We start from the raw sequence: 23720 nt of genomic DNA on the forward strand, positions 1-23720 counted from the left end.
TTTGGGGCCATTTTTATGTCTACCACATCAAGATTAGGACGTGGATGTCTCTGCAGCCATTATTCTGTCTAGGGAGTGGACAGCTTTCTGCCACATGGGCTTAAGATGTGGACATCTTTGGCTGAATCGCATTGCCTTCCATGCATGTGTTATGGAATTCACCCTCTGCTAATGCAGTGAAGATGTGTGCTATAATATTTTGGACTCTTAAAATCCAATCGCACTGCAATCGCTATTCTGCATCTTCTGTCTTTAACCTTCTCATTCTTTGTTTCCTTTCCTGCTTCTATTGCTGGAAGGGAAGCAGCCCATTTTCCCTGGAAGTGCACTTACCTACCATCCAGTCCATCTCCTCTACGTTGTCCCCATACAGCCCGTGGAGACTCTTCCCGAGGAAGTTCTCCATAGTGATAAGAGGGATGTGAACGTGCAGAAAGGAAACAAACAGGAGGAAAGGCCCATGCTTATTCCTAAAAATAAATACAAAGCAATTAAGGTGACTTTTTTGGTAAAACAGAGATTGAAGTCCTGTAGATACTAAATACGGATCTCACTTGTCACATCATTACTCAAATGTCTTCTCAACTCTGCTCACCAAAAAGAAACACTCAAAACTCTTCTTCAACAGAAAAATAATTCTTATATTTAACAATCTTCCTTTTTTTTTTTTTGGCTATTTTAAAGACAGGGCCTTGCTCTGTTACCCAGGCTGGAGTGCAGTGACATGATCTCAGCTCACTGCAGCCTCAATCTCCCAGGCTCAAGTGATCCTCCCACCTCAGCCTCCCAAGTAGCTGGGGCCACAGGCATGTGCTAACAGGCCCAGCTAATTTTTTTTTTTTTTTTTTTTTTTTTTTTTGTAGAGACAGGGTCTCACTACGTTTACTAGGCTGGTCTTGAACTCCTCGGCTCAAGTGACCTGCCCCTGCCCATCTCGGCCTTCTAAAGTGTTGGGATTACAGGCGTGAGCCACCATGCCTTTCTGGTCTGTTACCTCTCTCTCTTTTTCATTTTGAGACGGATTGTGGCTCTGTCGCCCAGGCGGGGGTGCAGTGGCATGATCTCAGCTCACTGCAACCTCTGCCTCCTAGGTTCAAGCAATTCTCCTGCCTCAGCCTCCCAAGTAGCTGGGATCACAGGCATGCACCACAACACACATCTTGTTTAAGACTCTTTAACATCATGACTTTTCCCTTCCCTTCTGAAATCTATTTAAAAATCCACACTGGGCCAGGCGTGGTGGCTCACACCTGCAATCCCAGCATTTTGGGAGGCTGAGGCAGGAGCATTGCTTCAGCCTAGGAGTTCAAGACCAGCATGGGAAACATAGCAAGACCCCATCTCTACTAAAAATACAAAAATTAGCGGGATGTGCTGACATGCACCTGTACTCCCAACTGCTCAGGAGGGTGGGGTGGGAGGATTGCTTGACCCTGGGAGGAGGAGGTTGCGGTGAGCTGAGATTGCGCCACTGCACTTCAGCCTGGACAACCGGATTGAAATCCTGTCTCAAAATAAATAAATAAATAAATAAAAACCCATACTGATCTAATGCATCTTTCCCCCCCCGAATATTATAATGTTCTAACTCTACTGCTTAATGCAAAGTTAAAAGAACTGTAGGTTACTGACATGACTTTTATTTTGTTCAATTATTTCAATATCTATTTTTAACCTCAAGCTTTAGCTTATAGAATAAGTGGTGCCACACATTCCATTTTCTTTATAATTGCTATCACGTAGTGAGGATTAGGACATAAAATAGTTATAAAAAACACACTTTACAAATGAGGCATATTGGGTTATTCATATTATTTCCATTGTCCTCCTTGAAAGCAGTGTTTTAGCTTCTCCCTCCCTTCACCGGGCCTTCATGGTCTAATCTAGATCCTTGAAGCATAAGAGCAATGGTGAAGGTGTTAGCCTTAATTAGAACACGTCAGGCTGGGCATGGTGTCTCATGCCTGTAATCTCAGCACTTTGGGAGGCTGAGGCAGGAGGATCACTTGAGCCCAGCAGTTCGAGACCAGCCTGGGCAACATAGCCAGATCCGGTCACATTTAAAATCAAAAAGAACACAACAGTCTTACCTGCTTTAATTTGCAAGCTAATTGTCAATGTCCTTTCTGTCATACATTAGGTATTGCCATGAAGAACTCTCTAAGAGGCTGGATGCAGTGGCTCACGCCTGTAATCCCAGCACTTTGGGAAGCCGAGGTGGGTAGATCACTTGAGGTCAGGAGTTCAAGACCAGCCTGGCCAACATGGCAAAACCCATCTCTACTAAAAATATAAAAGTTATCTGGGCATGGTGGTGCATGCCTGTAATCCCAGCTACTTGGGAGGCTGAGGTACAGGAATTGCTTGAACTCAGGAGCGGAGGTTGCAGTGAGCCAAGATTGCACCACTGCAGTCCAGCCTGGGCCATAGCTCGAGACTCTGTCTCAAAAAAAAAAAAAGAAAAAAATTATCTAAGAATGTTGTAGGAGATGATGACAACCTCATTGTCACCAGGTAAGGTGACTTTTGATGGTGTCACCATCTTTACTAGAATGCCCTTGGGGAGCATGAAAATAGCTGTGTAGTACTGAGAACTAGTTTCATCCCATTTCTCCTGGTCCCACACAGGAATTTTCCTTGCCATAAAATTGACTGCAGGCTGAATTCTGCCAAAAGACATCTGACTTCTGAAGATAGACTTTTTTTTTAAGTTTATAATTTATTATAAAGCCCTTCAGGTGATGCAGCTTACTTAAATAGTGTCCGTGGTGATCCGAGGATGCTAATGGAATAAGACTGACCCCAGAGTAGTAGCAAATTCCAGCTGACCTGTAACAATTTCTTTTTGAGACAAGGCCTTGCTCTGTCGCCCAGGCTCCCTTCATAGCCTCACTACATAGCCTCAACCTCCTGGGCTCAAGTGATCCTCCTGCCTCAGCCTCCCAGGTAGCTGGGCCTACAAGTCCATGCCACCACAGCCAGCTAATTTTTAAAATTTTTGTGGAAATGGGGTCTTGCTGTGTTGTCCAGGCTGGTCTCTAACTCCTGGCCTCAAATTATCCTCTTGCCTCAGTCTCCCGAGTAGCTGGGATAACAGGTGTGTACCACTATGCCCAGCTCAGCTGTAACAATGTTTTAATGGACACAAGGCAAGTCACAGGGCTCCACTGACCCTCATCTATGCCCCATTCTTACCAAAAAATTGTCCTTCTAGGTCATGGCTATCCCATTCTTCAAACGTCAATTAAAGAAGAAGACTTTTTTTTTTTGAGACAGGTTCTCCCTGTGTCACCCAGGCTGGAGTGCAGTGATGTGACCTCACCTCCCTGCAACCTCCACCTCCCAGGTTCAAGGGATTCTCCCACCTCAGCCTCCCGAGTAGCTGGGATTACAGGCATGCACCACCACATTGGGCTAATTTTTGTATTTTTAGTAGAGACAGGGTTTCACCATGTTGGCCAGGCTGGTCTCGAACTCCTGACCTCAGGTGATCCTCCCACCTCGGCCTCCAAAAGCACTGGGATTACAGGAATGAGCCACCATGCCTGACTGAAGAAGACTATTTAGGATGCGTTTTCATTCCAAAGTTGAGTGCTTGGAGGAAGCTGACCCTTTTCTGCTGACCTTTTGAGAAAGGACGCAACCTCCTGCAGAATAAGGGGTGTCGTTCTTTGGAAGCACATGGGCTGCTCCGTGATGGTGTGGTTTCTCATCAGAAAGCAATCGGCATGGACAATCAGAGCACCCACAAAATAGGAGCTTGCGAGGAGGAGGACGGCCGAAAGGGCTGACCAGATGACCGGCATCCACGAGACGGGTATCAGGTGTGTGAGCTTCCCTGCTACCAGTGTGAGGGCAACCAAGGCCAGGACTTGGAAGAGGAAGTTGAGTTTTTGTTCCAGGTTGACACGCTTCTCTGAGAGTTCCCAGCGGGCGCAATCACCCATCAAGGAGAAAGGCATTCCGTAGAAATGGTCAAAGCCATGATGGAGAGGGTGGTGGCAATGATCGCTGGCTGACTCACAGTTGAGACCCAGATGCCATTTTCCTGAGAGGCAAAAAGGATGTTGATGTGACAAGCATCTGAGCATAACTGGACATGTCGATACTGACTGTTTGTCACATTCCTGATACTCTGTTAGACACTGAGGGACCAGGAGATTGCAAAGAAGTGTGGGCAGCATTAGCTGTTATTTGCACCACAATCTGGCCTCATCGTTTCAGGGGAATGAGGACCCCATGTGTCAGCTTTAACCAAAATATTAGTTACCCGTGACAGGTGGAACAAATTACTGTAAAACTGTTCACTTAATACAACAGAAATCTATCCTCTCCCAGTCCTAGAGACCAGGAGTCTGAGATCAAAGTGTCTCCAGGCCACACTCAAATTGGAGGCTCTAGGGGAGGATCCTTCCTGCCTCTCCCAGCTCCTGAGGGCTCCAGGCCTCCCTGGGCTTGTGGCCGCATCACTCCAGTCTCCGTCTCCATGTTTCCATGGCGTTGTCCTCTGTGTGTGTCTGCGACCTAATCTCTTGTCTCATAAGGACAGCAGTCATTGCAGTAGGCCCCACTGTAGAGACCTCATCTTTACTTGATTATATCTGCAATGACTCTATTGTGAGCTGGATCCTGGCCTGCCTCAAATTCATGAGTTGAAGCCCTAACACCCAGGACCTCAGAATGTGACTGTGTTTGGAGACAGGGTGTTCAAAGGATAATTAATGTAAAATGAGGTCATTAGTTTGGGCACTGACATGGTTTGGCTGTATCCTCATGCAAATCTCACCTTGAATTGTAATAATCCCTATGTGTCAAGGGTGGAGCCAGGTGGAGATAATTGAATCATGGAGGTGGTTTCCCCTACACTGTTCTCATGGTAGTGAATGAGTCTCACAAGGTCTGATGGTTTTATAAATGGGAGTTCCCCTGCACATGCCCTCTTGCCTGCCGCCATGAAAGACATGCCTTTGCTTCTCCTTTGCCTTCCACCATGATTGTGAGGCCTCCCCAGCCATGTGAAACTGGAAGTCCATTAAACCTCTTTTCTTTATAAATTACCCAGTCTTGGGTATGTCTTTATTAGCAGCGTGAGAACAGACTAATACAGGCCTTAATCTGATAGAACTTGTGTCCTATAAGAAGAGGATAGTAGGACACCGACACACACATACTCTCTCCAGAGGCTCTAGGGGAGGATCCTTCCTGCCTCTCCCAGCTCCTGGTGGCTCCAGCTATCCCTTGGCTTGTGGTCGCCTCACTTTAATCACACTGCTTTCTCCTCTCTGTGGCCCAATCTTCCTCTACCTCCATGTTAAACGAAGCCTTGTCCTTGCACAGTGGGCCCAGCTGGATAATTCAGGATCATCTTCTCACCTCAAGATTGTTCACTTAATCACATTTACAAAGACTCTTTTTGCATATAAGCTAATATTTGCTAGATTCAGAGGTTAGGGCCTGACATCTCTGGGACCATTATTTAGTCTACTGCACCTTGTTTTGCATTGCAATGCAATGATGAAGGCCAGAAAGCACCATGTGATATCAGCAGCATGGGCAAAAGACTTCTGGACTTTGGAATTGTTCTCTCTTTGAGAAACCACTATCATAGCGGCCATGGTTGAAGTGGGTGGTGGGTTTTGCAAGGCACACCTTTCAAATTCAGTCAAAGGAATATAGTCTTTGCTTCCATGTAGCCACTACTATGGTGTTGACAAAGAGATGTCAACCACCCCAATGCTGTCTGCCATCTGGAAAACCTCATGATTTCCCAATGAATATCCCTTAAGGATAGACTCTTCTGTCTTAAAAAAATTATAGTTGGCCGGGCATGGTGGTTCACAACTATAATCCCAGCACTTTGGGAGGCCGAGGCGAGAGGATTCCTTGTGCCCAGGATTGCTGGAGACCAGCCTGGGTAGCATGGGAAGACCCCATCTCTACAAAAAAAAAAAAAAAAAGAAAGAAAAAATTAACCGGGCATGGTGGTGCAAGCCTGTAGTACCAGCTGCTTGGGAGACTAAGGTGGGAGGATCACTTGAGTCTGGGAGGTCGAGACTGCAGTGAGCTGTGACTGCACCATTGCCCTCTAGCCTGAGTAACAGAGTGAGTACCCTGTTTAAAAAAAAAAAAAAGTCTACTGGAAAAAATACACCTTTGTTTGACAGCAATGACTGAATCTCCCCAGAATTTGTTTTTTTTTTTTTTTTTGGTAAAAAATTAAACAAAGAACATTTTATAATTTTTAATTTTTAGAAATATATAATTTATTGAATTTTATACTCATTGTATCCACTAGTCATGTTGTTTGTTATCAATAAATGGAACTGTTGATAAAAATCATTACTATAACACAATAATGATAATGGCAACTTGGTCTCCTCTCAAGGAACTATTGTCATTAATTTTATTTTTCATCCAATACATGACATGTTTGTTGACTTGTAGAAAAATAACCATGTTAGTTATGGAAGCTGACAGGGAGGTACTAAATCTAGTAAAGACATTTTCATACACACCAAAGGGAAAAATAGCATTACAGAAATTTTTGATGCAAGAATATATTTTTTCTTATTTTTTTTTATCATGGTCTACGAGAACATTGTGTGAGATGCCAAATATTTCATTAAGTTGATGTTCCTTTTCTTTCTTTCTTTTTCTTTTTCGTAGAGACAGGGTTTCGCCATGCTGCCCAGGCTGGTCTCAAAGTCCTGGCCTCAAGCGATCCACCCACCTTGGCCTCCCAAAGTGCTGGGATTACAGGCATGAGCCACCGCGCCTGACCAGAGTCACTTTTGTAAGGGCACTAATCCCACACATGAGGCTCCACCTTCACGACCTCATCACTTCCCAAAGGCTTCACCTCCTGCCACCATCACCTGGGGGGTAAGGGTTTCAACATAGGAATTTTAGGGGGACACAAACATTTAGATGGCAGCACTAAACTAGCCAAGTTGATCCATAAACCAACCAGAAAAGAGCTGAAGGTGTTCAGTCTAAGACATTCATGTCTAAGACAAAAAGTCCATGTGAAGGGTGGGAGAGGGTCCCACAGAACAAAGAAGCAATTATGTGTTGTGCAATGGAGCTTGGAACATGCCATAGGCATGAGCACATTTTATTTATTTTTAAATTTATTTTTATATATTTTTTTGTAGACGTGGGGTCTTGCTATGTTGCCCAGGCGGGTTTCAAACTTCTGGGCTCAAGCAATCCCTCCGCCTCGGCCTCTCAAAGTACTGGGATTATAGGCATGAGCCACCTTGCCTGATCTGGTATTTCTTGAGTATCAACTTTGCAGAAAACAACCTGGAGAGGAACATGGTTCCTAGATACACGCAGCTTTCTGTCTAGTGGGAAATCCCACAGCACCTCACCCACTTTCCTTTCCAAACTCTTTAGCTGAATGTCCCTTCCATATAAAAGTCATGTGCTTACCACTTTTAAAAACGTACATACCAATGAGTCCAGTGGCATAGCCTTTCTCTTTCAGTATTTTTGCAAAAGTTGTCTCATTTGTTGGAAGACCTCCAGACGCTCCGGTCCACTGAAGAACACGGTAACCAATGCTGGAAACCATCCCTTTGAGCAATTATTAAGAAAAAGAATTACTGTTACGCATTTTTTTTCTGTTTGTTATTTATTATTTATTTAAAAATAGAACACTTGGTAAAAATCTCTCTTACTTAAAATTAAATTGAAAATGGACTTCCTATATGACTTTGCCTAGTGGATTGCATTTTTGGCAGCAAAGTAAACGATTAATTTATTGAAAACGTTAGCGAGAAGATGGACTTTCCTGTTATGTGCAGGTTATAAGCAATATAATTCAGTGAAAAAGGACTAAAAATTTAAATGGTTTTTTGTTTGTTAATTAATTTATTTAAAGATGGGGTCTTGTTCTATCGTCCAGGCTGGAATGCAGTGGTGTAATCAATGTCCACTGCAGTCTCGACCACCTGGGCTCAAACGATCCTCCCACCTCAGCTACCTGAGTACCTGGTACTACAGGTGCACACCACCACACCTGGCTAATTTTTAAACTTTTTGCAGAGACAGGGTCTCACTCTGTCACCCAGGCTTGAGTGCAGTGGCATGACTATAGATCACTGCAGCCTTGAACTCCTGGGCTCAACTGATCCTCCCACTTCAGTCTCTCAAGTAGCTGGGACTATAGGGGCTCATCACCATGCCTAGCTAATATTTTTAATTTTTTGGCAGAGACGGGGGTCTTACTATGTTGCCCAGGCTGGTCTTGAACTCCTAGACTCAAGTAAATCCTCCCACCTCAGCCTCCTAAAGTGTTGGGATTAGAAACATGAGCCATTGTGCCTGAACTAAAAATGATTTTATAATTTCATCAAACTCTTGATATAATCCAAAGGTTCTCAAAGTTGTCTGTCCATTGGAATCGTGTGGGGAGCTTCAAAATATTCTGACGCCTGGTTATCACCCCAGGGGTGCTAATTTTCATTGGTCTTGGGTGGAACTTGGGCTTTGGGATGGTAGGAATATCCTCTGGATGATTCTAATGTACTGACAAGGTTGGTAGCCACTGATAAAATTTTATTCTGCTCTCCAGACATTCCAAATCTCTACCCAACGGTTTTTTTGTTTGTTTGTTTTGGGACGGAGTCTTGCTCTGTCACCCAGGCTGGAGTGCAGTGGCACGATCTCGGCTCACTGCAATCTCCGCCTCCCGCGTTCAAGCAATTATACTGCCTCAGCCTTCCAAGTAGCTGGGATTACAGGCACTCATCATCACGCCCAGCTAATTTTTGTATTTTCAGTAGAGACGGAGTTTCCCCATGTTGGTCAGGCTGGTCTTGAACTCCTGACCTCAGGTGATCTGCCTGCCTCAGCCTCCCAAAGTGCTGGGCTTACAGGCATGAGCCACCACGCCCAGCCTCTACCCAAGTGCTTTAAAATGTAGGTGTTATGTATTATTATTATTAAGGTTTTATCATTCAGCTATGGCAAGGCCAACAGATCAGGAGATGACTGTCATTGGAGAGATAGTTAATTACTCACAGTTTCTGATAGTTTATTACTCACAGTTCAAGAGGACGCAGGGGTGAGCCATGCTGTGTGACTATATGGGGAAGCTCCAGGGTTGGTCAGGAGGCAGAGGGAGTGAGGGGAAAGCATGGAAAAAGTCTTTCTTATTTATTGTTTTTCTTTTTCGGAAAGTAATGGGCAAGGTAGGGTAAGCCGGGTTAAGACTGGCCAGGTTGTACAATTTCCGTGGGCTTTCATCTGCAGGGGCTGTCCCTAGAAAGCTGGTACCTGATTCTGGGGGGATTAGGGCAAGGAGAGAGTAGCCCCATATATGAAAATCTCATAAAAGTGATGGTTGGGGGTGTGGGCTCTGGACTGATTGGTTTATGCATGAAAGGTGCACTCCCAGGTGACTTGTTTGCTATCTCTAAGAATTGGCCAGCCCTGGGAGGGCCAGTCCTGCCAAGGTCAGCAAAGCCCTAAGATGTCAAAGCATCAGAATATAAAAGCTGCCTGGGCACGGTGGCTCATGCCTGTAATCCCAGCACTCTGGGAGGTCAAGGAGCGGGGATCTTTTGAGCCCAGCATTTCAAGACCAGCATGGGCAAGATAGAGAGAGCACCCCGCAATCTCTATTTAAATAAAAAATAAAAAAACCAAAATGTAAGAACTAGAAACTGTGATGAATACACCAGGCTGCACCCTAGTGCAGTTGTAAAGAGAGACTGACCTGATCGCACAGGGTATCTGCCCGTGAGGAAGGCGGCTCTGCTTGGGGTGCACAAAGATGCGGCAGAGATGTGTTGGGTCAGCTTCACGCCGTCCTCTGCAAGGCGGTCAATATTCGGAGTCCTATGGAGGGACAAATTAACAGCTTTACTTGTTAAAATTAGACAGGCTTTTCATAAGCATAGCTACATGCTACTTCATAGAAGGTCTGCTGGTCATCGCTGAGTGCTTCAAGATGTTCTCAGGAATGACCCAAAGGTAATGTCAAAGATTTCTAATGTCTTCTGAACTTTCAAGGAAACATCAACTCATTTAAATAGAAATGAGTGGCTGGACGCGGTGGCTCATGCCTGTAATCCCAGCACTTTGGAAAGCCACAGCGGGAGGATCGTTTAGGGCCAGGAGTTCAAGACCAGCCAGGCCAACATGGCGAGACCCTGTCTCTACAAAAAAAACTACAAAAATAGAAAAATTAGCCAGGAATGGTGGTGCATGTCTGTAGAACCAGCTACTTGGGAGACTGAGGAAGGAGGATTGCTTGAGCTCAGGAGTTTGAAGCTGCAGTGAGCTGTGATTGCAACACTGCACTTCAGCCTGGGTGACAGAGAGACAACCTGTCTCTAAAATAAATAAATGAATGAGTAGATAGAGTGACTAAGTTTCCACAAGGCACTGTTGGTACTGAGAGACCAACCTCAGAGGGAATGCAGAACTGAGAGCCCAGGGCACCTTCTCTGGAGCTCACAGTGTTCATGGGAAGGTTTGACTTCATGGACGCCAACACACTGTAAGTACTACATGAGGGTGGAAGGCTGGAATTCGGACAGGAGGACGGACTAGCTCTAGCTCATGACAGATGGACACGCCATATTTTGGCATTAGGAGGGTGTGGACTTGTCTGTCTGAAGCAGAGCTTTTCAGCAGGGGAGGATTGAAATCCCGCATAAGTGCTGGGCTTGGCTAGATGGATAGGGTTGGGAGTGAGACAGAGATCAATATTGGTCTTCTGCTTACAGGCAACGACACTGATTTCTCCTGTATGTTTGTTTATTTGTTTGTATTTTGAGACTGAGTCTCACTCTGTCACCCAGGCTGGAGTGCAGTGGCACTATTTGAGTCTCACTACAACCTCCCCCTCCCGGGTTCAAGTGATTCTCCTGCCTCAGCCTCCCAAGTAGCTGGGATTACAGGTGCCTGCCACCATGCCCAGCTAATTTTTGTATTTTTAGTAGAGACAGGGGTCTCACCATGTTGGCCAGGCTGGTCTCGAACTCCTGACCTCCAAGTGATCAGCCTGCCTTGGCCTCCCAAAGTGCTGGGATTACAGGCGTGAACCACCACGGCCAGCCTACTTTTTGAAACAGGGTCTCACTCTGTCGCCCAGAGTGCAGTGGTCTGATCACAGCTCACTGCAACCTTAAACTCCTGGGCTCAAGTGATCCTCCCACACCTCACCCTCTTGAATAACTAGGATTACAGGTGCATGCCATCATGCCTGGCTAATTTTTTTTTTTAATTTAAAAATTAATGTGCCGGGCGTGGTGGCTCACGCCTGTAATCTCAGCACTTTGGGAGGCTGAGGCAGGCGGATCACGAGGTCAGGAGATTGAGACCATCCTGGCTAACATGATGAAACCCCGTCTCTATTAAAAATACAAAAAATTAGCGGGGTGTGGTGGTGGGCGCCTGTAGTCCGAGCTACTTGGGAGGCTGAGGCAGGAGAATGGCGTGGACCCGGGAGACGGAGCTGGCAGTGAGCCAAGATCATGCCACTGCACTCCAGCCTGGGTGACAGAGCGAGACTCCGTCTCAAAAAAAAAAAAAAAGAAATTAATGTTTATATTTTCTAGAGACAGGATTTCACTATGTTTCCCAGGCTGGTCTTGAACTCCTGGCCTTAAGTGATCCTCCTGCCTCAGCCTCCCAAAGGGCTGGTATTACAGTCATGCCCGGCTGATAGCATTTCTAAAGCATTGTCCATTACGTACTGGGTGGATAAAAATCATATTTAAAAAATGAAATGAGGCCAGGCACAGTGGCTCACACCTGTAGTCCCAGCACTTTGGGAGGCTGAAGCGGGTGAATCACTTGAGGCCAGGAGTTCGAGACCAGCCTGGCCAATATGGCAAAACCCTGTCTCTACTAAAAATAGAAAAATTATCCAGGCATGGTGGTGGGCGCCTGTAATCCCAGCTACTCTGGAGAGTAAGGCAGGAGAATCACTGGACTCTCAGAGGCGGAGGTTGCAGTGAGCCGAGATCGCACCACTGCACTCCAGCCTGGGCAACACAGTGAGATTCTGTCTCAAAAAAAAAAAAAAAAGAAAAGAAATGAGGCCAGGTATGGTGGTTTACATCTGCAATACCAGCACTTTGGGAGGCTGAGGTGTGTGGATCACTTGAGCCCAGAAGTTCGAGACCAGGCTGGGCAACATGGCAAAACCCCACCTCTACAAGAAACTTACAAATTACCCAAGCATGATGGTGGGCACCTGCAGTCCCAGAATTACTCGGGAGGCTGAGGCAGGAGGATCACTTGAACCCGGGAGGTCAAGGCTGCAGTGAGCTGTGATTGTACCAGTGCAATCCAGCCTGGACCACAAAGCAAGACTTTGTCTCAGAGAAAAGTAAAAAATAAAAATAAATAAATAAAAATAAAAATGAAATGAGCAGTCATATGTAGGATGGATTGAGGTGAGGTTAGTGCTGGCATGGGAAGAAAGTAACATTAGGGAGAGTTAGAAAACGCAGAAGTGCAGAACTCTTGAAGTGTGAACTGCCAAGATCAAGGGTTATATGCATTTTCAGTGGCTTCTCTTTCTTCTGGTGTCTGCACTGGGGGCACCAGGTGAGTAATTCTCTGTCCCTTGCCTCATGGTGTTGTTGCCATAGCAGCCAATGTCCCCAATGCCAAGGTCGTCCGCCATCAGAAGAAGGATGTTCGGTCGGGAGGCGGAAATGTCGCTGGAAGCTGATGGCGCCAAACTTAGCAGTACAGCGAGCATCGCTGCCAGCCAGCTCCTGAAACACAAACTGTCAGAGACTGCGTCACGCTCCTGTCCATCTCATTTGCAGAACTTGTGTATGGGGGAAGTTGGCATCACTATTTTAAGAGGTATTGATATTATCATCACATTTCAGAATAGCTTTGAGGACATCTCTTAGGCATTTGATTGTTTTTCTCTGGTTACAATTAACTGATACCGTTGATGGCTTTATTTGGCCTTGAAGTTTTTTTTTTTTTTTTTCTTTTTTGATGCTGTAAAGTCTGTTGTTAAGTGATTAAACTCATGATTAACAGAAAGCCTTGGTGGGGTGCAGTGGCTCTCTCCTGTAATCTCAGTATTTTGTGAGGCTGCAGCGGGTGGATTGCTTTACCACAGGAGTTCAAGACCAGCCTGCCCAACATGGTGAAAACTCATCTCTACAAGAAATACACAGCTTAGTTGGGCGTGGTGGCACGTGCCTGTAGTCCCAACTACTGGGAAGGCTGAGGTGGGAGGATCGCTTGAGCCTGGGAGGTTGAGGCTGCAGCGAGCTGAGATCGCACCACTGCAGGGCAACAGAGCAAGGCTGTCTCAAAACTGCAACAACAGCAACAATAAAAAGCAAAAACAGACAGAAAGCCTGCCTTAGTCATGGTTTCTTGGATGGATCGGGTCCCCAGAACAGCTATTGCCCCTTCTCCATTCCCTCTTCTTCATTGTTCTTCCTTAAGCAAACTCTGTTGAACATAGGGAATGGAGGCTGGGGTTAGGGTGTGGACCACCCAGCAGAGCAAGGAAGAGACACAAGCTTGGGGCAAGGTGAGACCACAGTGAGCTGCTACTTCTGAGTCTATGAAAACCCTCTGTTCATTGTAGCACACAGATGAAAATACCCAGGACTGACTTCTTTAGCCCACTGGTATCTGATGAGAAGTGGGTTTGGAGGTGAAGGAGGTTCCAGCCTGGAGGAGAAAGCCCTGGTGGTTGCGTACCATGAGGGAACATTTCCGCAGGGGTTGGTGACATACAGCCTGCCACTATCATTGCTGCCTCTTTCATCGATGTCACCCTGGGAATGCACATGGACAGCAGGGCCATAATGTCCCAATTCCCAGTGGGATGCAGTAAAGATGTAATCTGAGTCTCCAAGGTTTGTAGTAGGGGAAACCCTGATTTTCCCTGGAAAACCAGACACCTGGCCGATGGTAGAGGTTGGTGCCCACCTGATTTGCAGAGAATGAAATACAATTCCTTCTGAGGCTGCCTGAGGCAACATCAAATCAAGGGAGCCTGGAGCACATCTATTAATCACGGGTCTCATGCTTCATTCTCCAGATGCAGGATAAATCACTATCAGTGCATTCTGAGAAAGCACCATCAAGAGATCCAGAAGCGGTCAGGCGTGGTGGCTCATGCCCATTATCTGAGCACGTTGGGAGGCCAAGGCGGGAGCATCGCCTGAGCCCAGGTGTTCAAGACCAGCTTGAGCAACATGGTGAGACCCTGTCTCTATATAAGAAAGGAAAAAAAATAAAGAAGGGAAGGAAGGAAGGAAGAGAAAGAAAGAAAGAAAAAGAAAGAAAGAAAGAAAGAAAGTAGACTACTAATGAGTGCATATAATTGTATCTTACCAAGAATGGTGCAGATGTAACATGTTGTCTCTCTCTCTACTTCCTGTAAGACATAAAGATGGCCACAATCACATTGACAGCAGAAATTGACCTGATTATAAATAAAACAGTAAGTAAGTAATTAGAAAGGGGAACTTTGATTCCCGTTCATGATATCAATAGCAAAAATATCTTAAAACAATGATCAAAATCTCATAAAGGAAAGCTCTTCCCGAGTGAAAAGGCTTCAAAAATGTTTAATACTATGTTAAGAATGCAAAACGTGTTTCAATACACAGCCAGATGGTCTTCAGAGAAAGAGGAAGAAAGTGGTCATAGGGTCTCCATCCCCTTTATCAGCTTTCATTGCCCATGAGTGATCACAAAGCGATGAGAGAATCCCAGTGTCCGGAAGCAGATTATTTTGTCTTCTGCTTCCCGAGCCCGGGGTAGGGGTGATTCCTAATGTCCAGAAATGCAGAGAGAGAGTCCTGATTTGGAAGGGGGAAGCCGGGAAAGATCAAAGCTTGGATGATGCACAAAAGAATCTGAGTAGAGATCAGAAATACAATGAGAGGCTGCGCGTGGTGGCTCATGCCTGGAATCCCAGCACTTTGGGAGGCGGAAGTGGGAGGATTGCTTGAGCTCAGGAGGTCCAGACTTGAAAACAGAACTGGGAGTGTCAGTGTGAAGGAAAAAGGCCTAGAGGACTCTGCAGGCACTGAATGCTGCATGAAGGAGAGACGCATTCGCCTTCGTCGTTAGGGGTAGGTGCTGCCGGGAGAGGGGGCGACCATTGCCCACACTTGGAAATGTTCTGTCCACAGAGGGAAACGGGCGACCCCCAAAGCACAGAGGGGCAGCCCCTCAGTCTCGCCAAGAAGTGAGGGAGAGCCCAGGGTGTAGAGCAGGAAAGGAATGAGATGGAAGAGAACAATTAGAGTTGCAGGCAGCAAGAGGTCACCTTCAGGGTACTGCAGTGGTCTGACCCCACGTGGCTTGTGCATGGGACTGAGGACGAAGCTCTGATTTTTCTTTTTATCTTGCCCAAATTCCTATCTAAGGGGTCTGGAGAGTCATGCCCTACAAACCATAAATTCTCATCAGAAGGGTTTCATTTAACTATATATTGTGACTTACTTTCCAATCTGACTCTGGCATAACATGAGACAAATAAGAAAATCAAAATATTTTACCCAAAAACATGTTTCTTTGCCATATCTTGAAATGGCCCTGCAAAGCTGTCCTTTGTGGGGAAAAATTTGCATCTGTAAAGATGTAAAGAATCTCTATTCACATAGATATTCATATCTTTTTCTTCCGGACCCTTCCAATCCTGAAAAGATTGACTGAGACTCTAGCACCTTTTAAAGGTCTGAATAGGAAACAATTGTCATCTATTGTCTCTAAGGGCAGCCACTACAAGACTTCAAAATAACCTTGGTCTCCACAATCTTTTCTCTTAACCTGAACATTTCTTTTCTAGGGATCCCAGGTTTTGTTTTGTTTTTTTTAATCTTTCTTTTTTATTTTTTTGAGACGGAGTCTTGCTCTGTTGCCCAGGCTGGAGTGCAATGGCGCGATCTTGGCTCACTGTAAGCTCCACCTCCCGGGTTCAAGTGATTCTCCTGCCTCAGCCTCCCGGGATCCCAGGTCTTTAGATGAACTCAACCAATTGTCAACCAGGAAATGTTTAAATCTACCTGTAGGCTGGAAGCCCCCTGACTTTGAGTTGTCCCACCTTTCTGGACCAAACCAATGTGTATCTTAAATGTATTTGATTGACACCTCATGCCTCCCTAAAATGTATAAAACAAGCTGCACCCTGACCACCTTGGGCACATGTTCTTGGGTCCTCCTGAGGGCTGTGTCATGGGCCATGGTCACTCCTATTTGGCTCAGAATAAATCTCTTCAAATATTCTACAGAGTTCGCTTCTTTTCGTTGACAGGACATGGGCATGCATAGAAGATAAAGAGACAGGAGCATGCAGATGTGTTGGGTTTCTGCCTCTGAGTAACCAGGGGAGTGACCTGGCCACTTTTAGAAGGGTCGAGCGGCCAGTGAGTGAGGACACACTGGAGCCAGCAGGCACTGAGAGCCTAGAAGTGGCCGTGGTGGCTGTCCAGGTGAAACCTGACCAAGGTTAGACACAGCTGGTGTGGGAGCGGGGAGGGCAGAGAGGAGGGGTGGGCAAGGTCCGCAGGGCTGCAAAACCCCAGGGTGTGAGTGGGAGAGAAGCGATTAGTTGAGGGATTTCCCCTCATCGCCTTTTCGGGGATGCTGGGAGGGGTGTTTGCTCCTAGCAGGATTCAGGCACAAAACCAGTCTTCTGAGAAAGACAATGAGCTTTGTGAAAGGAAAATAAATCTTGAGGCCCGCAAGTCACTAAGCTAAAGGGAAAAGTCAAGCGGGGAACTGCTTAGGGCCTCTGCCTCCCATTCTAGTCAAAGTCCCCCCTTTGCTCACTGAGATAGATGCGTATCTGATTGCCTCCTTTGGAAAGGCTCATCAGAAACTCAAAAGAAGACAACTGTTCCTCTCTCACCTATCTGTGACCTGGAAGCCCCCTCCCTGCTTACAGTCTTCCTGCCTTTGCTTCAAGTTTTCCGGCCTTTCCAGACCGAATCAATGCACTTCTTACATTATTGATGGATGTCTAACACTGAATTGCTACATCTCCAATAATTTTCTGTCTGTTGAAGAGAAAAAGACCTTAGATATCATTTGTGCTTTGTTTAGAACACAGAAGGAAGGGATAAGGTGTACGCCCTGCTCGTGAGGTTTTTTTGTTTATTTGTTCGTTTGTTTTACCCTAGAGAGCACACACAATTCTCATATTCTAAAAGTAATAGCAAAAGACGCAATTACGTTTCACCAACCTAATAGCATCTTCACCGGGAAAGAGATTGATTTAAAATTATACATGGAGAGAAAACCAAAATGAGCATTTTAATACCCTCAGCATTGCTTTCTGACCTACAATGACATGCTGCCAATGGTCAGAAAACGGAATAAAAGCAAAATACTGTACAAATGTAATGAGAAAACCCCAAACCGCCACAAAATAGGGGAAGATGGTTTTCACAGCAATCCCGCCCAGCAGTGGTTTATCTCTGGGTGTGGAGATTTAGGAAAAGTGCTCTTTTTCTAATTTTTCTTTTCTTTTCCTTTTTTTTGTTTTTTTTTTGAGATAGGGTCTGGCTGTTTCACCCAGGCTGGAGAGCAATGGTGCGACCATAGTTCACTGCAGCCTCAAATTCCTGGGCTCAAGCAATCCTCCTACCTCAGCCTCCCAAGTAGCTGAAACTACAGGCACATGCCACTATGCCTGGCTATTGATTTTTTTTTTTTTTTTTTTTTTAAGTAGAGGTGGGGTTTCCTCTTTTGCTCAGGCTGGTCTCAAACTCCTGGGCTCAAGCAATCCACCCGCCTCGACCTCCCAAAGTGCTGGGATTACAGATGTGAGCCTCCGCGCCCGGCCTAAGTTTTCCTTCTCCTGCAATGTTATGTATTTATAAGTAAAAATATGAATATTTTTTCTTGGAGAAAAACGTTAAATAAATAAAGAGATGGTGATAACAGCCTTGAATGAGTTTAATTTTGGAAACTGTGACATTGAGGTGACCCAGAGCATGGGGCCTGCCCAAGGCCTCTCCTGCAGATTAGAAAACAGATCCCCCTTCTCCAGGAAAGAGCTGCATTCCTAGGCCTGTAAGTCACGGGTACGTTTCTGCTTTATCAAAACAAACTGGGCAATTATTCAGAGACAGAAAAGGGAACGGGGAGCTCTTTGCTCACCACACTACTTCATGCCTGGTCATGGAGCCCAAATCCAGCACAAATGAACATTCACAGGACTCACCTCTGCTCCTGGGTTCCTTCCTGAATGCCCGATCAAGAAGAGGAAGGTTCTCTCCCAAAGGAAGCAAGCGTGAAGGCAGAGAGCACTTGCACAAGGCTTTGAGCTGGGAATGATTGACTTCGAGTTTGTTTTTCCCAAGTCAGAAGATCAGAGAGAGTTAGGCCAGACAGAGCAGACTCCCCCCACATCGCAGCATGGGGGAATCTCAAAGCCACGCCTACGTCTACCAAACCAGTGGTCAGTTTCCTTAGGTTTTTATTGTGTTTTATTTTTTGTAGAGACGGGGTTTTGCCATGTGGCCTAGGCTGGTCTCAAAGTCCTGAGCTCCAGTGATCTGCCCTCCTTGGCCTCCCGAAGTGCTGGGATTACAGGTGTGAGTCGCCGTATTCTGCCAGTGTCCTTAGGTTTTTAAGTGATTGCCTGTGCTGTTACACAGGGTGCTGGCTATAATATGATCATATCCAACCTGGCATGGTGGCTCATGCCTGTAATCCCAGCGCTTTGGGAGGACGAGGCAGGAAGATTGCTTGAGGCCAGGAGTTTCAGAGCAGCCTGGGCAGCAAAGTGAGATGCTGTCTCTTCAAAAATAAAAAAAATTAGGCTGGGCATTGTGGCTTATGCCCATAATCCTAGCACTTGGGGAGGTCGAGGCAGGAAGATCGCTTGAGCCCAGGACTTCGAGACCAGCCCGGGCATCATAGCAAGACCCTGTCTCTATAAATAATAAAACAATTAGCCAGGCATGGTGGCATGTGTCTCTACTGCCAGCTACTCAGGAGGCTGAGGTGGAAAGATTGTTCGAGCCTGGGAGGTTGAAGCTGCAGTTTCACTCCAGCCTGACTGACAGAGCAAGACCCTGCCTCAAAAAAAAATGTTTTAAAGAAGTTATTTGTTGAGTGGTAAATGAAGTAAATAAGAAATAATAAAGATAAGATAAAAATAAAAAAGAAAACATTTTTTAAAGTAAACAAACAAACAAAAGAAGTAAAAAGGCCAGGCGCAGTGGCTCATGCCTGTAATTCCAGCACTTTGGGAGGACGAGGTGGGCCGATCACTTGAGCCCAAGAGCTCGAGACTAGCCTGGCCAACATGGTGAAACCGTGTCTCTACTAAAAATAGAAAAATTAGCCAGGCATGGTGTCACATGCCTGTAATCCCAGCTACTCGGGAGGCTGAGGCAAGATAATTGCTTGAACCCCGGAGTCGGAGGTTACAGTGAGGCAAGATCGCAGCATTGTACTCCAGCCTCGGCAACGGAGAGAGACTCTGTCTCAAAAATTATAATAATAATAATAAACATAAGATAAAAAGAAAAAATTAAATAAGCAAAAAAAAAAAAAGTAAAAAAAGGATTATTTTCAAGCAATGCTTGGTTTAAAAACATAGAAAAGCCGGGCTGGGCACGGTGGCTCACGCCTGTAATCCCAGCGCTTTGGGAGGCTGAGGCGGGCTGATCACCTGAGGTCAGGTGTTTGAGACTAGCCTGGCCAACATGGCAAAACCCCGTCTGTACTAAAAATACAAAAATTAGCTGGGTGTGGTGGCGTGCACCTGTAATCCCAGCTACTTGGGAGGCTGAGATAGGAGAATCGCTTGAACCCGGGAGACGGAGCTTGCAGTGAGCCGAGACTGTGCCGCTGCACTCCAGCCTGGGTGACAGAGTGAGACTCCATCTCAAAAAAGAAAAGAAAAGACAAGACAAGACCAAGAGGGCAGGAAGCAGTTTCTGAGGCACTGCATGATCATTGCTGGGAAGTTACTCTGTAGAATGGAACCCTACACAATGGTCCCTATTATTCAACCATCCTTGACCTACAAGGACGGGGTTTCATAGAGTTCCACCTGCTGTCTCTTCACAACTTCATATGCAGTCACATGCTGGGTCTGTGAGAAGTCACATAGCCTACCTGATCTCACTTCCTCCTTATGTGGGTGTGGAAACCACCCTACTTCTGGGACGAGGAGCTGACACGCTGGCACACTCCAGCCTGACTCATTTTTACAAGTGGACGGTTTTGGTGGCATGTCTCTAAATGAGTATTAGGAGGGGTGTCAGAAATGTTTTCTTTTCCTGCCACAGGTGTGTGCCCTAATGGTAATTGCTTTTACTTTGTGATTTTTGGCAACAAATCTTAAGTCATTTCCTCGTAGGGGGCCTAAAGGAATATTTTCACCTATATTTTAATTTATATATTCATAATTATTATATATAATATAGTATAACTTTTGTACATCATACATAGTATACATGTATCACATAAAATGTGTAAATAAGGCTGGGTGTGGTGGCTCACGCCTATAATCCCAGCACTTAGGGAGGCCGAGGTGGGAGGATTGCTTGAGCCCAGGAGTTCAAGTTAAGTCTGAGCAACAAAGTGAGAGCCTATCTCTAGAAAAAAAAAAAAAATACAATAAAATATATAAATACAATATATAAATATATAATAAAGCATAATTTTTCTTTATTAAAATATGCATGCTTTTCTTTACAAAAATAATATATACTTTAAAATATATATGTACATATATGTATAGATACATAAAACATGTACATATACACGCACATCTACATATAAATACATGTTATAATATGCACGTATAAATATAAACATAAAACATATATAAACATGTACATATAGGTATCTACATACATGTTTATGTGTTCATATAGGTATGCTTATATGTATATAATGTATACATGTACATGCATGTATATATACATACATATATGTATACATAGCATACATACATGTATACATAACATATATGTATACATAACATATACATACATATATGTATACATAACATATACATACATATATGTATACATAACATACATACATATATGTATACATAACATATATACCTATAAAACATGTACGTATATACATGTAACATTAATATATGTACTTTTTAAAGTAAAAATGTTTATGTGTGTATGTATATACATATATACATATAAAACAAGTACATATATGCATATAACATATATATGTACATGATTTTTCAAGGAAAAAGCATATTATGGGCTGCTTCTGACTTGCCTGGGGAACATGACTGGTTGTGTTTGTTTTATCTGGCTGGTTATACTGGTGTCTAAATATAGGACCCTCAATCATGGTTGAACAGTCATATGACATACGGTTAGATATCAAGTCTGTGGCCTACCTCTGAACTGATGTATTTATGTATTTAGTGACACAATAAAAGCAGATTTTTCTTTTCCAAAGAACTCTGCACTTTAACCCTTGGAATGTTAAACATTTTGGTCCAGATTTAATTTTTACTACTGAATAAAACTTTCTACTTTTTTATTCTAAAGACACAAGATATCTTTAGAAAGAGACAAGAGGCTGGGCGCGGTGGCTCACACTTGTAATCCCAGCTGGCACACTCTGGCCTTTGGGAGGCCGAGATGGGAAGATCACTTGAGGCCAGGAGTTTGAGACCAGCCTGGACAACACGGCAAGATCCTGTCTGAATTTAAAATAAAACAAAATAATAAAATATAGAATACAATAAAATATAGTACAATGCAATAGAAATAAAGATAAAAGAAGCAGACGAGGAAACACCCATGCGAGACTGACAATGTAGCCTTTGATTGTCTTCCAGGGAGAAGGAATCCCAGCCCTCCTTTCCCGCCCTGAGCTTCAGCCCCGGGCTGCGAGCCTGTGTTCAACGCTTTGCCTGGGCCCTGTTCCCAAACCCAGTTTCGCTTTTCACCTCCGGTGTCTCCTCGATGTTCAGTGCATGTGCCTTCAGCATCTCTAAGATAAGAATCTAGTGTGGATGCAATGTCTCCCATTTGGTACATCTTCCCTCGTTGCTTTTTTTTTTTACGCATTACGTTTGGAAATCTCCCATGTAAAATCTGTACTTGAGATTTTCACTGATTATTATTATTATGTTTTGAAAGAAAATTACTTTTAAAACATTGACAGGGACTTGTTTGAAAAGACGCAGTTTGGCATAAAAGAATATCCCCTGGAGCGTCTCTGCACGTGCAAAAGCCGGCCTGAAAGAAGAAGCCCCAGGAAGGCCAGTTACCTGACATGCAGCTGTGTAAGGGCGACACTGGCTGGATGTAGCGGGGAGGCTGCTCCTTGGAAGAAACGTCTTCTTCCTGCCAAAACAGACACGCACTGGCTGTCTCGGCAGCACTGAACGGCTGGCTCACGCATGTGCGTAGCTGATTCACTCTGAAAAGCAAAAACAGGAATTCCGCAGAAACCAAGTTAGGTTGTCCCAGAAACAGATCAGGCAAGTCCCCAAGGAATGTACTGCTGGGTCTTTCAGGCGTCCACAAAAGACCTTCTGTTCTATTTGCAGAACCTCACTCTCACGGAAGGAGCCCAGACATCTGGTGCTGAACACGGAGTTTTTCAACGGCAGGAAGGTGGAATCCCTTCTGGCTTTTGATGTAGACAGAGTGCACTTTCCAAAATGGAAAAGTGGTTTTCTTAAAACTCATCTTGAGTCATCACTCCGTAGCCCTTAAATTTCATGGCTTTTTGTTTCCTTTTGCTATTTGCCTCAAACATAAAAAGAAGACAGGAAACAATTCAGGTTACAGTTGCAACTATGACGGTGTGTACACAGCCGCAACTATTACCATATGTATATAGCTGCTCACCTATGTGACTCTGTCACTGTCACTTCCGTTTAGCTCTGTGCACCAATGTGTTTTCTCATCTATTTGCCAGGGAGCGCATTTCTTTCTTCATATTGAAGCAGAGCATACATTGCAGGCAACGTTAGGTGTAAAACGAATCACTTCAAGGACTTTTTTTTTTTTTTCCAAATAAGAGCTGTCTGCACACTTCTACGTGTTGAATCACAAAAATATTCATCCTAATGCATTTATAGTCTCTATAGCCTGAACATTGCAGAGTTTTGATTTGAGACTCCCGCTTGCCAAATAAGCCCTCTTATAAATCTGCAGCTGCGTACATTCTTTATGAGTTTAACACATCAGAAAGAACAAAGCATAGGCTCGACGGGCTGAGGAACACCTACCGCTCTAGGCCAAGTCTACTAGGTTATGTTGCTCTTGAGGGAAGGCTGTCAACACTCATGCAGTTATTTTTTGCACAAGTTGAACATCAAGGAGATAAAACCAGGATCCAAATTGGAACTCCCAGGTTGGCTGAACTTCAGCCTGACTTTCTATGTTCTGGGATGAGGCATGGTTACGCCACTACCCTACTATTGACCACTGAGGAGGATGATTCTTTATTGTAGGGGCCGTCCTGCACATTGTACAATGTTGAAAAGAATCCCTGGGCTCCACTCCCTAGAAGCAGGTAGTGATCACCACCTCCTCCCCAGTTGTGACAACCAGAAATATCTCCAGCCGTGGCACAATGTCTCCCGGGGGGGGCAGAATCACTCCGGTTGAAAACACTGGTGTTAAGGACGTACTTTGCAGATGACTGGAGAACACTTAATTACGATCATGCTGGGTGAGCAATTTCAATTTGTTTCTCATACTCCCACGTCCTTCAGAGCTGGTAGCAGAATCAAGCTCCACACC

At 44.8% G+C, this 23720-nt stretch overlaps 1 protein-coding gene across 3 annotated transcripts in view; it reads right to left on the reverse strand.

The window, feature by feature from the left end:
- ARSL (arylsulfatase L) overlaps positions 1-22356 on the reverse strand; it is a 35022-nt gene extending 12666 nt beyond the window's left edge. The window contains exons 1-7 of one of the 3 annotated variants that reach the window (XM_055376360.2): positions 22235-22356; positions 14341-14383; positions 12594-12755; positions 9725-9846; positions 7456-7578; positions 3625-4048; positions 334-470 (exon numbers count right to left, since the gene is read on the reverse strand). In XM_055376360.2, the coding sequence (XP_055232335.1) occupies positions 334-470; positions 3625-4048; positions 7456-7578; positions 9725-9846; positions 12594-12755; positions 14341-14383; positions 22235-22241 (1018 nt within the window). In that variant the 5' untranslated portion in view covers positions 22242-22356. Of the gene's footprint in view, positions 1-333; positions 471-3624; positions 4049-7455; positions 7579-9724; positions 9847-12593; positions 12756-13932; positions 14077-14340; positions 14384-22234 lie in introns of those variants that run through there. The other 2 variants (XM_055376362.2, XM_055376364.2) reach the window with 2 other exon arrangements.
- Positions 22357-23720: the final 1364 nt, after the last annotated feature.

This window comes from Gorilla gorilla, chromosome X (genome assembly GCF_029281585.2).
Source record: "Gorilla gorilla gorilla isolate KB3781 chromosome X, NHGRI_mGorGor1-v2.1_pri, whole genome shotgun sequence".
NCBI lineage: Eukaryota > Metazoa > Chordata > Mammalia > Primates > Hominidae > Gorilla > Gorilla gorilla.